Source organism: Sodiomyces alcalophilus, assembly GCF_042370955.1.
Source record: "Sodiomyces alcalophilus JCM 7366 unplaced genomic scaffold ACRALscaffold_2, whole genome shotgun sequence".
Lineage (NCBI taxonomy): Eukaryota > Fungi > Ascomycota > Sordariomycetes > Glomerellales > Plectosphaerellaceae > Sodiomyces > Sodiomyces alcalophilus.
This window is the reverse complement of record NW_027263533.1, coordinates 4,716,440-4,727,934: the sequence shown is the minus strand read 5'-3', so window position 1 is coordinate 4,727,934 and position 11,495 is coordinate 4,716,440. Positions and strand designations below refer to the sequence as shown.

General features: G+C 53.0%; 6 protein-coding genes across 6 annotated transcripts in view; 2 read left to right on the top strand and 4 right to left on the bottom strand.

Annotated features, from left to right (window-relative positions):
- ACRALDRAFT_1092498 (uncharacterized protein) overlaps positions 1 to 4 on the top strand; it is a gene marked incomplete at its 5' end in the record, with an annotated part of 3,482 nt that extends 3,478 nt beyond the window's left edge. Inside the window, one exon of the mRNA XM_071019615.1 lies at positions 2 to 4. The remainder of the gene's footprint in view (position 1) is intronic.
- A 4-nt stretch (positions 5 to 8) lies between these two features.
- ACRALDRAFT_207881 (uncharacterized protein) lies at positions 9 to 308 on the bottom strand (the record flags this gene model as incomplete). Its single annotated transcript, XM_071022341.1, has 2 exons — positions 9 to 79; positions 117 to 308. Coding segments are annotated over 2 exons (263 nt in total), but the record flags the coding sequence as incomplete, so codon positions are not given.
- On the bottom strand, positions 256 to 2,937 carry ACRALDRAFT_2033427 (uncharacterized protein). The gene is made up of 3 exons (XM_071020731.1): positions 2,611 to 2,937; positions 1,806 to 2,483; positions 256 to 1,690 (listed from the first exon to the last, which is right to left on the bottom strand). Exons 1-3 carry the CDS (start codon positions 2,663 to 2,665, stop codon positions 738 to 740), a joined length of 1,686 nt encoding a protein of 561 aa, XP_070877766.1. The 5' UTR covers positions 2,666 to 2,937; the 3' UTR covers positions 256 to 737.
- A 343-nt stretch (positions 2,938 to 3,280) lies between these two features.
- Positions 3,281 to 4,498, bottom strand: ACRALDRAFT_2058052 (uncharacterized protein). Its single transcript, XM_071021827.1, has one exon. It carries the CDS (start codon positions 4,051 to 4,053, stop codon positions 3,616 to 3,618), a length of 438 nt encoding a protein of 145 aa, XP_070877765.1. The 5' UTR covers positions 4,054 to 4,498; the 3' UTR covers positions 3,281 to 3,615.
- Positions 4,499 to 6,247: 1,749 nt separating this feature from the next.
- ACRALDRAFT_1061861 (uncharacterized protein) lies at positions 6,248 to 8,199 on the bottom strand. Its single transcript, XM_071016496.1, has one exon. It carries the CDS (start codon positions 7,992 to 7,994, stop codon positions 6,513 to 6,515), a length of 1,482 nt encoding a protein of 493 aa, XP_070877764.1. The 5' UTR covers positions 7,995 to 8,199; the 3' UTR covers positions 6,248 to 6,512.
- Positions 8,200 to 8,562: 363 nt separating this feature from the next.
- ACRALDRAFT_2098074 (uncharacterized protein) lies at positions 8,563 to 9,178 on the top strand (the record flags this gene model as incomplete). Its single annotated transcript, XM_071022863.1, has 3 exons — positions 8,563 to 8,636; positions 8,703 to 8,753; positions 8,830 to 9,178. The coding sequence occupies 3 exons, from the start codon at positions 8,563 to 8,565 to the stop codon at positions 9,176 to 9,178; spliced, it is 474 nt and encodes a 157-aa protein (XP_070877763.1).
- Positions 9,179 to 11,495: the final 2,317 nt, after the last annotated feature.

The window sequence follows — 11,495 nt, the reverse complement described above, 5'->3', positions numbered from 1 at the left end:
GGGAGAAGAGACATGATAGCTTACCATATTCGAAAACCACCCTGTCCAAGTCCCACACACGTTCGTGTGATACAACGTACTAAGTACATGCATGCATCTCTCTCCCGCCCTTATACCCATGCACCTATGACGTCTCTACGCATGGATTCTTGTCGTCTTTCCCTCTTCTGAGTGGCTAATGGTGGACCGTAGGTTATAGCGAGATCTGGCTGTTCCAGATCCTCCAATTGTATCAGCAAAAGCAACGAGACATGAGAAACTAGGGACAAAAGATCCCGGTCAAATGTGGGAAGATAGCAGCCCACCATTTCGACTTTTGTTCGTTTTCATCTCATTTATTTTCTGTATCTCTGTGTCTGTCTGCCTGTCTGTCTGTCTGTCTGTTCTTTCTGTCTGGCGCCGGAAGAGATAAAATCTCCTGTAGCGTATGAAATCAAGTGGTAAAATAACGCAAATATATAAGCCAAACCCAGTGTAAAACCCCTTCTTTTTGAAGACAATCCCCAGTGGTATGCGGATATATCATAAACGGATACCTAAACACGCCAGCACACCCTGCTTGAAATCAAAAACACGACACCACACCTCCTGTCCTCATAAAAACATGGGGAGCGTAGACCAAGAAGGTACAAGTTAAAAACGAGTAAAGTGTAAAGAAGAAAAATGAGAAGAATAATAAAACGGAACGGTGTGGAGTTGAGGCGCCGATGCAGTAGAGAAGCGATTCAACACACCACTCAGCCGACTGTCTCGACCAAGCCTTGTAGCTCCGGGTAACGATGCACAAAGGCGGAATGCAGACGCCAGTTCTCGGAGCGCAGAGCATGGCTCGCAAAAGCATCGACGAGCCACACGTCGCCCGTCGTGGCGTCGGCGTGAATGGCGTCGACGAGGTGGCCGGGCCAGTTGACGAGACGCAAGTTCGACGCGTACAGCGCCTGAAACTCGTCGGTCGCGTAAATGTCCTGGCGCTCAATCACAGCATCCCGCAGTGGCCCGTGGATGATGAGGTCGATCCACTGGCCGTGGGGTATCGTCAGCTGGCTCGGCCGCGGCACATGGTCCGGCATCAGGGCCTGGTACGCTTCGCGCGACGGTTGTGCGAACCAGACGAGCAGGCGCTGGAGCGGTACCGAGAGACCGAGCCGCTCGAGCGCTCCCGTCGCACCGGCCTTGTCGAGGAGGGCCATGATGAGCTCCACGAGCGGGTGGTCGGGTCTGGTTGCGCCCGAGGTGGAGGGGAGAACTTGGGTGCCGTGACTGCCAGGGCCGGAGGAGGAGCCGTTGGGGAACACGGTATGCAATGTCGGGTCGAGAGCACGGTCGAGATCGGCATATTGAATACGTGGTGGGGTTTGAACCGGGGAAGGAGGCCGGCCTTCGAGCAACGCCTTGACGTTGAGCCTCTGGGGCCTAAGGAGGGCATCGAGGGATCGGGGCTGCTGCGCCTGCGCCAAAAGTCGACAGTCCCGGACGAAGCTGGCCAGCCACTGATCGGTCGCGCACGTGGGTGGGACGATCAAAGACGGCAACTCCCAAAAAGGAACGGCGGGACAGCGAGTTAGTGGGCTGACGGCTGGTGTTGGAAGTACAGAGCCGTGGGGTACATGTTCCATGGCTCGTGAGGGGAAAATGCGTTGCTGGGGCCGTTGCAGTTGCGATGGTACGGTGGGTATCCAGCGTCTGCGGGCTACGTGATTAGCGTCTCAGAATGGCGCTGTGAAATCATGATACAAAAAAGAAAGGGGAAGAAGCGGAAACATGGATGGGGAAGAAGAACGGTTGAACCGAGTGTTGGTGCTTACCAGAATCTACGTCTTCAAAGTCCAATGGCCCTCCAGTCCCAGTGGCTGGAGCAGCACCAGCGGGGACACTCCTGGCGTCTAGCAGGGGCGTTGGGATGCTGGTGGGAATATAGGCAGCGGCGCCATATTCCTCCGTGTTGGCGGATGACGAAGGGCTCGAGACGGCTGACGCTACGCCAGGTACGCCGTGGCCCCAAGACTCGGTGGATTCGGGAAGCGGTACATACGAGGGGCCTAGCTCGGGCATGGCCGCGTAGCTTCCTGGTGCGGTAAACGGAGAAGAGCGTGCGTTCGGGACAGGACCGCTGATGGGGGAGATGTTCTCGTCGTATACTACTGGGCCAGCGTTTGGAATTAGCATGTCAGTGGACTCTGGGACGTTCAGGAGATCCGGAGAAGCGTTCGGGTACGGACCTGAGCTCCCTGGGTACGACTGTCCGACCGACTGGCCTTCGCGCATGCGCATGATTTCCTCTTCGAGTGCTCTGTTCCTCCGCAATAGCTCTTGTACGGTCTGTGACTGATCCCGGTTTTGCTGGCTCTTGAGTTCGGCGAGCTCATTCTCGAGCCTTTCGATGTGTTCTTTTGTCCTCGCTCGAATGGCACGCTGGGCCTCTCTGTCGTTCGCCCTCTTGCGGGCTAGCTGTGCCGGGTTCAAGGTCGACACGCTACGAGTGCCTGGATAGAGGAAGAGGGTTTTGGTCAGTATACCTCGGACAACAGAAAAGAAACGAACAAACAAATCATGATAAAATAATAAAAACGTGTGCTGCTAGTCGACAGCAACGTCTAGTGTGCGTCGTACCCTTTCGTTTAGTGGTGGTGTTCTTGGGAGGCTCGTCTGATGATGACCGCGTCATGGTGTTGGGAAGGGAAGGGTAAAAGATGGTGATGGTCTAGAAACGATTATAGACGGAGCTCAGTGAGCCAATGCTTGCTGGTGGGTTGTTGTGAAAGAAGCGAGCGGTGTGTTGCTTTTCGTTTCGTCTTTGTTCCGTCCTGTTTTGTCTCGATATGGATGACGAGTTGGATGTGGAGGGATAATGGGTCAATGGTCAGGACCAAAAGCACACCACTTGTTGTTGTTGTTATTGGACTGGGAGGAGGAAAGTTGAGTAATGTGTCAGGGAAGGGAAGACAGGGATGCGATGAGGGAGGGGACCCATCGGCAAGATATAACAATGGACCAGAAGATTACGTTGCAAGTGGTTTAAAGCTCGGGAAGACGTAGCCAAGTAATTTAGTCCCTTTAGAGGCAAAAAAAAAAAGGATGCATGTCAGCAGCAGAGGTTTCAGGCCAAAAAAGAGAGAGAGAGAGAGAAGGGGAAGGGGAAGGAGTGGCCGAGGGTGACGAGGGTCAAGACGTCTCCCCAAGTACTCCGTACGTACCGTACCGTACAAAGTTCATAGGATCACTGCATCCGAGCCAGGCTATGGCTCCAGCGATGGATTGTACGTTGTACCTGTTTGACTTTCGATTGTGACTTCCCCCTCGGGCAACCCCCTGTTGACAGCAGCCCAGTTATTAGCCCCCCAAGCATCGGTTTTGTGAACGGCCAAGCCGTCCAGTTTAGAACGTACTACCTACCTATCGAGGCTACGAAGTACTTCGCACTTGGGTACACTACGCACCAAAACAAACTGGGTTAGGTACCTGATTGCATTGAGGTCCACCGGGACCTCTCGGCTCTTCTTGTTCTTAATGGATGGGTGGATTGTATACTGGTGGATACCATCATCATACCATCATGACGGTCATGGCTCGTGATTAGCATGCCCCGGCGACGTGATCCTTGCTTAAGATCAATACCTACGCCAATCTGGCACCAAGCCCACCAGGTGGAGTGGGGACCGGTAGGTGGAGGGGCGTTTGGACGTTTTCGACGTTCTCGACCAGGGGAAGGAGGATGAAGGGACGAAAAAAGGGCGTCAAAATAAAGGGAAGAGGGGTGTGTGCGTATGGACGAACGATGTGTATGTACAACGTACGTTGTATTTTGGTGGGGCGGGGGGTTCCCTTGTCCTTCCTTAGGTAGCCACATAAATGCAACCCCTTACCGGGGGCAGCTCCGGCCGGGATAAGGGGCCACAGAGTTGGGCAATGTACAACGTACCACGTACACCGTACCCAATCGTTGAAAAAGGCAAGGGGTTTTTTCGTCTGCTCTAAAATAGAGTTGGGACTACGGGTCACCAAATGGGTCGCCCTCGGCGATAAACGGGGAGTATCATCGAGGTAGTCACTCATCGAGTGATCGTACCAAGATCAAGCAAGGAGAATGTAATGGACGAGAGTCATGGGGACGTTATCTAATCGTGGTGGCAATGAGGAAGAGAGAAGTTAGCGAGACTCGACGGTCAATAAGTACAATGTAATTACCTTGCCTGATACTGCTGATATTGGATTTTTTCGGGTACATACAATACGGGACGACATCTTACCAGAGGTCGTTCACCTGCCATGCAGCTAGCTTAGTGTCCGTACGTTGTACGCATGGCGTAGAGGCCGTCTAGGAAGTAATTAGTAGTAGGCTTACTAGCTGGTTATTCATGTAGCGGCGCTTGTCATGATGACATTGTAACCTCGCAAATCTGGATGACACGGTGAAGTCTCTGGTTTCTGTTGTTTCTTCGGCAATGGGCAAAGAATTGAGTGTTCCAATCGAGGCCTCCCATAGGCCGTAGCGAGCGTGCCTGCGCCATAGTTGTCATCGTCCATGCAAAACCAAAAAAAAAAAAAAAAAAGAAAAGAAAAGAAGAATAGGGGAATAGGGGAATAGGAGAAAAGGAGACAAGGGCAAAGTATAAAGTCAACGAGCTGAAAGAAATGATAATCATGGGACGGTGGCCAACGGACGAGCAGTGACGCTTCATATGGATGACGCGTTTCAGCTTTACACCGCTGTGATCTCGCTGCTGCCAGCTGAAAGAGCTGTAGTTAGTGGCCACACTCTGTAAAGGGGGCTCAGCGTGGCGAATATCGGTCCATGAGGCGCAGGCCTTTTCATCCCGTTCGTCAGCTGTACGAAGTATTGTACTCGTGTACATAGAAGTCAAAGTCTCGGGAGGAAAAAAACAACAACGACCTGAATGAAAGCCTGGGTGTTTGTCTACCTATCCTGCTCCCTACATACCTTGTTCACGTGTACAGGGCGTAAAGTACGAAGTACAGTCTACTTCGTAGGTACGTTTGGCATGAATTGAACGAGTTTTGTGGATGATAGGCTCTCGCTACTTGGGCCCCATTCACTTACCGTTATTCGTAAATTGCTGAGTCATCACAATTTTGTAGATGTTATTCGCCAGTTCCTTGACAACCCACTACGAAGTACAACGTACAACGTACAGTGAATTCGTCGAAGCTTTGCTGAGCCACCGAGCTTCGTACTTTGATCCCCTGCCCCTTGAACGCCTTGTCGTAATGATTAACCTACTTGCCAAGGGAAACTATTTGCCCACTACCATGGCCGGCAAGTCTCTTCGGATACCCAAGCGATGACAAAGCCGCGGCCGGGAATTGTTTCCTGCACGACACTCGGCTCGCCAAAGGCTGCCCCGCTGAACAGCCTGCAAGATGATCCGCTCCCCACGTTCCTTGCTGTGCGACTTGGTGAGGGGAGACGCATAACTGATGCCATTGATGGCGCCATTCGTCTCGGTTCGAACGGGAAGAAGAAATGCAGAAGCCCCCTTTCCCTCGACCGGTGCTGCTTCTGCGGCAATGCACAGCGTACGAAGTACGATGGCCGATGTAAAGTATTCGTAGAAACAGGTTCCAAGTCGGATGCACGAAACGAGAGCATAGGCTTCCACATAATTCCTCCCCCATCGCCAGCGAGTATTCATCGCCAACCCCAGCCCAGTCATATACAATTGGTCCTTGCTGTGGGAGAAGGCACCATTAGTACAACGTAATTACTCCGTACGATTACTTCGTACAACGTACATATGTATGTATGTACACTTCAGGCCAACAAGACCAACATGTGAAGGGCGCTTCCAAGCTGGCGGGTGGGCGCGATGTGGCGTTTCTCGCGTGGCATTTTTCGCGGACATGGGTGTACCCAGGGCTAACTCCCTAGGTAAGATGACGGAATATCCCATCGCTGGAGGGGAGGGAGGCGTTGTCCAATTAGCAGCGTGGAAAACCATCCGCCAGATATTTCCCAATAATCTGGTCTACATACGGTATCCCGCCTCGTCCCGGATTTCCTCGTCGGTCCAAATGGTCTTGGGCCCAGCAACCCTGGGCCAACCAGTCCGGCTGAAATGGCAAAGAGAAGGAGGAACAATGAGCAGAACGCGAAAATGGTGTCCGGATGCGGTCAGTGTACAACGTACGTTGTACCTCGTTTTCCAAGAATGGAGGTTAAGATTGGGAACGGAACTGGAGTCTGGTTCCACAAATCCTGGTATTCGGACGCATTAGGTCATACAACGTTGCAGCGCGTTGGGACGTTCTATCAAGTCAAGATTGCTGGATTCATGTCTCTCAAAATTCCCGAGGGGGCCTGGCCAGATTCCGGAGGTGTGTGTTGGATGTGGTACCTAGAGCACCGGAAGAACCCGCTTTATCCGAGAGGGACGGTTATCTTCATCGGGAAGACGATGGGGACGAGGGTCTCTCTCTCAAGATGGTTCTATGCCAAGGCCATGTTATATGTACTTTGCATGCAGTAGAATAACGCGCTCGCTCGCAAGCCGGGCTCAGCTTACTATCTCGGGAACCTCATCCTTGACGGCTTCCACCAACTCCTCCAGCCCGCCGGCCTCGGTCGGTCCGCTCATACCGCTAGGTGGGAGCGCCCAGCTAGGGAGTGGGCTCACGTAGCTCCACTTCCCCCCGGCGTCCTCGTAGCGGAGGCTGTGCAGCCAGATGGAAAGCTCCCTATCGCCGGGGTCTGTGTAGAGTTCCGCCTTGCACACATCGCACACTTCGCCCGAGAGTTTCTCCGCCACCCGCTCGTGATACTTCTGTACCATCTCATCGTGGTAAGCCACCGCATCGGCTACTTCGTCCTTGCCCATGCGTTCCAGACGAGACATGATGTCTTCGTCCTTGGTCTCGGTTCCGTCGGCATCGTTGCAGCCTAGATTGATACCCCATACCCTCCGATTGGCGTAGAGCGGATCGTTCTGGATGGGGTGGCCCAAGAACTGGAGGTGCACCCGGATCTGGTGCGTTCGGCCAGTCAACGGTAGGCAGCGGACGATGGAGTGACCCTTGTTGTTAATCCAGGGCCTGTGCTTTTCGGCCGATGCCTCTTCGGCCGTTCTGCCTCCGACTTGGGGTTCCGGGCCCTCGGTATCCTCCGGCGGCGGGTAGTACGCGAGGCGCTTGAAGACAGTCCGAGCCGATTTTCCATTTGCGCGGACGCGATTCAGACCAAGGCGCGGGGAGATCTGAAGGATAGGCTGGTCGCAGACGATTTCGCCGTCGGGGAACCGGCCGCTCACCCGGGCGACGTATTCTTTCCGTACGGTACGTTCGCGAATCTGCTCGGTCAAGGCATCGGCGGCTTTGGTGGTTTTGCCGAAGAAGAGAATGCCGCTCGTGAGGCGGTCCAGACGGTGACATGGCCGCGGGTTGAAGTGATAGCCGCGCTCGGATCGCAGAATCTCCGTCATGGAGTTGAACTGGTATCGGCCGGCAGGGTGGACCGGCATACCCGCGGGTTTATTGACGACGAGAATTCCGTCATCCTCGTGGATGATGCCGATGGGCTCATCGGTTACGGGAGGCTCGTGGCGGTGCACGGTGTGGTTGACCAGATCGCCATTTTCGAGAAGATAATCCGGGCTGACTGACTTGCCGTTGACGATGATGCGACCATCCTCGATGGCATCTTGGTAGTAGGACCGAGAATGGGCTCGGAATTCGCACTCGAAGACGTCCAACAGAGTGCGACCCCGCCATCTTTCCTTGCAGAAGGTGTGGTACGTCCAGTGGTACGGCTTCACCTTGCGGAGCCCGTCTTCGAAGTAGTAGGGGCGGGGCCATGGATCGCCGCAGGGCGGGATGATCGTGTTGTCGGGCGCCTCGGCCAGAGCTTGACGGCGTTGCTTGTGCGCGGAGATGGTTTTGGGTTTGCGGTTGGGTGCCTTAGCCCCCGCTTTCGTAGGTGGTAGGCCGCCGTCGACCGGCTCGGGCGCGAGGGCCTCTGACTGCGGGGACGAATTTGGTCCCATGAGAGAGGTCAGATAGTTGCCAAACCTCGCAAGAGGCGCCGCAATGCGCCTGGCGACGGCCAGTTTGACGTTCAAAGCGGCAGATGCTATACGGTGATGGCTACCTACGGACGGCGGGAAAAAGTCTCAAGTTCGGAATATGTAATTCGATGTCCAAGTGCCTTCTTGCTACCTCAAAGGTGCGACATTACTCGGCTAGAACGGGATGATAGATTTGAATTGTTCTGACCTGAATATTGAATCGTGCGGGTTTGTCGAAGTTGATGCTGAAATTTGAGGGGAAAATATCGGGCGGTGTAACCTGGCAGAATGAAATCTAGGGGTATTAGATAAGATAATAGATAAGATCCGTCGACCACCCCTGTTGTCGGATTAGTGATCGACGTGACGGGTCCTCGGCTCCTCCAAGGCGACCGAGGCCTCTTATCACCACACGAGTTGCACAGCGTTGATATCCACTCTGAACATTATCTAATAAGTCGCGGGACAAAAGAGCTCACAATAGACGACTTCTTATTATTGACCCGTTGATTCGTAAAACGTCCTGCTTCCTCCTCGGCCCTAGACGATGGCACCACACCAAGAGCTCAAGAAACGTCGCCGGGAAGACTATGGCTATATCTTGGACTATAGGACGCGATGGTGAGTTCGCATATTCCGTTAGGAGGGCCTCTCAGACAATTGGAGCTTGTATTCAGTGTTATTCAGGGCCGACAACGACATGTATCAGCACATGAACAACTCCATCTACAACTTCCTGTAAGCATCCCGAAACTTTTCTCTTGTGAGAGACTCATCAAGAGAGCACACAGCTGACGAACAACCAACTGCCCAGCTATGACTCTGTGGTGAACGCTTACCTAATCGAACATTGCAATTTCAACCCTTCGTCGTCTCCGCAACATGGTCTTATCGTCCACTCTCATAACGACTACTTCGCATCCATCTCGTTTCCGGCCGTTGCCGAGCTCGCTCTGCGCGTCAACAAGTTGGGGAAAACGAGCGTCACGTACGAAGTCGCCCTCTTCGAAAAAGGTGTCGCTGAAGTCCGGTCTGTCGGCGAGCTCGTCCACGTCTTTGTAGACCGCCCTACAGGGAGGCCCGCTGCGTCGGGCATGAACGATGAGATGCGCAGGGGGTTAGAACGCATCCTTGTAACGACAGAACCCAACAGCAAGCTATGAAGCATTCTCATCAATTTGTCCTTCAGTTCAGAATTCCATGACGTCTTTTTTCTTCTCCCTTTGCTCATCTTGCAAATTAGAAAAGATACTCAAACGTGGTCTACACTTTTCCACCCTCGCCTTACACTGTTGAATTCTGCCCTCCCCAGCATTGTCATTGGGCACCCTGCCGTTATCCAGCTGTTTCAGTGTCCAACTGCAGGCCGGCCCGGTACTCTTTGCCTCGACAGCGCTGCATAAGCGACAAGGAGGAGGAGCGAGGCTGGATAGGACAGGCCCGTGGCGAGAGAAGCGCTATACAGGCCGAACCCGAAGGTGTAGACGAAGCGGCAGTGGAGACAGACGTTGAGAAGAGACGTGGTTAGAGTGACATAAGTGCCGGCCGGTTCGTGTTTGGAGACGAAAGCAGTCGTTTCGTCGGAATCCTTTTCCAGGCCATCCGACTCGTAACCACGTGTGACTGACAACCCGGCTGGTGGAAAAATGACGTCCTGACCATCTCTTTAATGGGCTATCAAGCGCTGGAGCAGTCGAGGAGCAGAATCAATTCGCTATGTTCATATCCATTGTCTTCCGAAGTGTGGTGTTGGTCGAGAGAATGTAGGTTGCAGCTATGCATTTTCGAATACTCCATCTTCCCATAGTTACCCCAGAGATGATGTTGTCGTAATAAGTCAGCACTACGCGTACACTACTCGTCCCAAGTGAAGAAGGATAACCAGGAGGGAGAAGTGGTTCTTCAGTAAAAGGGCCACTTTTTTACTGGGCCGGTGAATGTTCAAAGATTAACATCGCAATTGTGACATTGGACACCGATAAGAAATGCCGCGTTCGAGCGATCGCCGTCCCTAAAATGACCTAGTGTACACCCCAGAAATGGAGGTCGTGGAAAGCACGCCGCCGGGGTCCAATAACGACTCCAGCGAGTACCAGCTGGCAACCCTAGTTGATACGCGGGGTTGGATAATGAAGAAAAGTGATGCTGATCAATTGGCGACGATGGGAGAGATAACTCGGTCGAATGGATTGGCCAGGGACGTGTCGGCGTTCCCCGAACAAGATGTGTACGAAGTTCATTGTACATGATGAGACGCTATTCCCAACAGAGTATCAAGTCGGCATCTTATGCAGGTCACCACTAATCGGATAATCAAGCTGGAAGGGACCACGGTCTTCCCTCGACAGGGGGGGGGGGCAAAAAGAAGAAAATAGCGTCAAAGAGAGAAAAAAAAAAGACGAGCGTAGAAGAATTAGGTTTCCCCTGTGCTTGTAGGAATCGGCGTTGATTATATATATCGCTTTCACTTTCGCTTTCGGTGAAGAACCGCCTCGATCGTACACCGATCCTCAGCTTTCTTTGGTCCTCTTTGAATCGCCCCACTTGGGGCAACACCAACGGTAAAAGTATGGTCACGTGATAATCTGAGCATCGGAGCTGGCTCCGTGATTTCATCATCGTGTTGGGATGGGAGGGATGCACAATGCGCCACAATTTGGACAACCACGCGGATAGGACTGAAAACGGGGCATTGGAGGGGGGGTTCAGTTGCGGGCTAAGGTGGGGCTTTCATCCGTTGTGGGGTGTGTCGTTAGTGATCCATCTCTATCTGCACGTCATAGTGGGGCTAAGACCCGAAGTCAACTCTCCATCGCATTTTCACATTTTTTTTTCCCTCGTTGCATGTCTGCCGTGCCTTGCGAGCCCTGTCCGCCTCTCTAACTTGCAGGATTTCCTGTTTACGTTGTACACCACAGTGAAGAAGCCACCGAGAATTCGATCGGCCAGACAACTACACGAGAAGAAGAAAAGCAAAAGTCGTGAAGTAATAAGATGAAGGTCCTTCAGAGGGAACCGGCGAACATCTGTCCATACGGAGTACATATGCGCTCCCGCCCGAGAATTCGAGAAGAGCTGAATGTGAGACGAAAGTGAAAATAAGCTTCTAGATGCCATAGCATATTGCGACACCTGACCTCTCTCCGTTTCGCCGTAGCCCGCACCACCAGCCGAAAAAACAACACGTCGTTAACGCCATCATAGTGACTCTGTTGTCTGTGATTTTGGCTGCATTCCTCTCATCGTTGCGTCGCCACAGTCGCGTAAAGTTTTCCAGCGCGTCAAAAGAATTCCTTCGACTTATCGCGTTTTCGTGTCGCCGTCATCACCGACAGAAAAAAATCGTCTGATGGGGCATCGAGGGCTTCTTCGACCTGGCCTATTCCCACCGGTGACGCGAAGCGCGATAACGGTTTCTAGATGGAATCAGCCATCATCGGGGTTCATCGTCATGTACCTGTCATCTCCACGTGAAGAACC

Bases quoted from the DNA above. Each gene is read 5' to 3' on its own strand.
- ACRALDRAFT_1061861 (XM_071016496.1), bottom strand. From the start codon at position 7,994: ATGGGACCAAATTCGTCCCCGCAGTCAGAGGCCCTCGCGCCCGAGCCG.
- ACRALDRAFT_2058052 (XM_071021827.1), bottom strand. From the start codon at position 4,053: ATGAGTGACTACCTCGATGATACTCCCCGTTTATCGCCGAGGGCGACC.
- ACRALDRAFT_2033427 (XM_071020731.1), bottom strand. From the start codon at position 2,665: ATGACGCGGTCATCATCAGACGAGCCTCCCAAGAACACCACCACTAAA. The intron at 2,484-2,610 runs GTACGACGCACA...TCCTCTATCCAG, and splicing joins CACCACCACTAAACGAAAGG to GCACTCGTAGCGTGTCGACC. The intron at 1,691-1,805 runs GTAAGCACCAAC...CTAATCACGTAG, and splicing joins CTTTGAAGACGTAGATTCTG to CCCGCAGACGCTGGATACCC.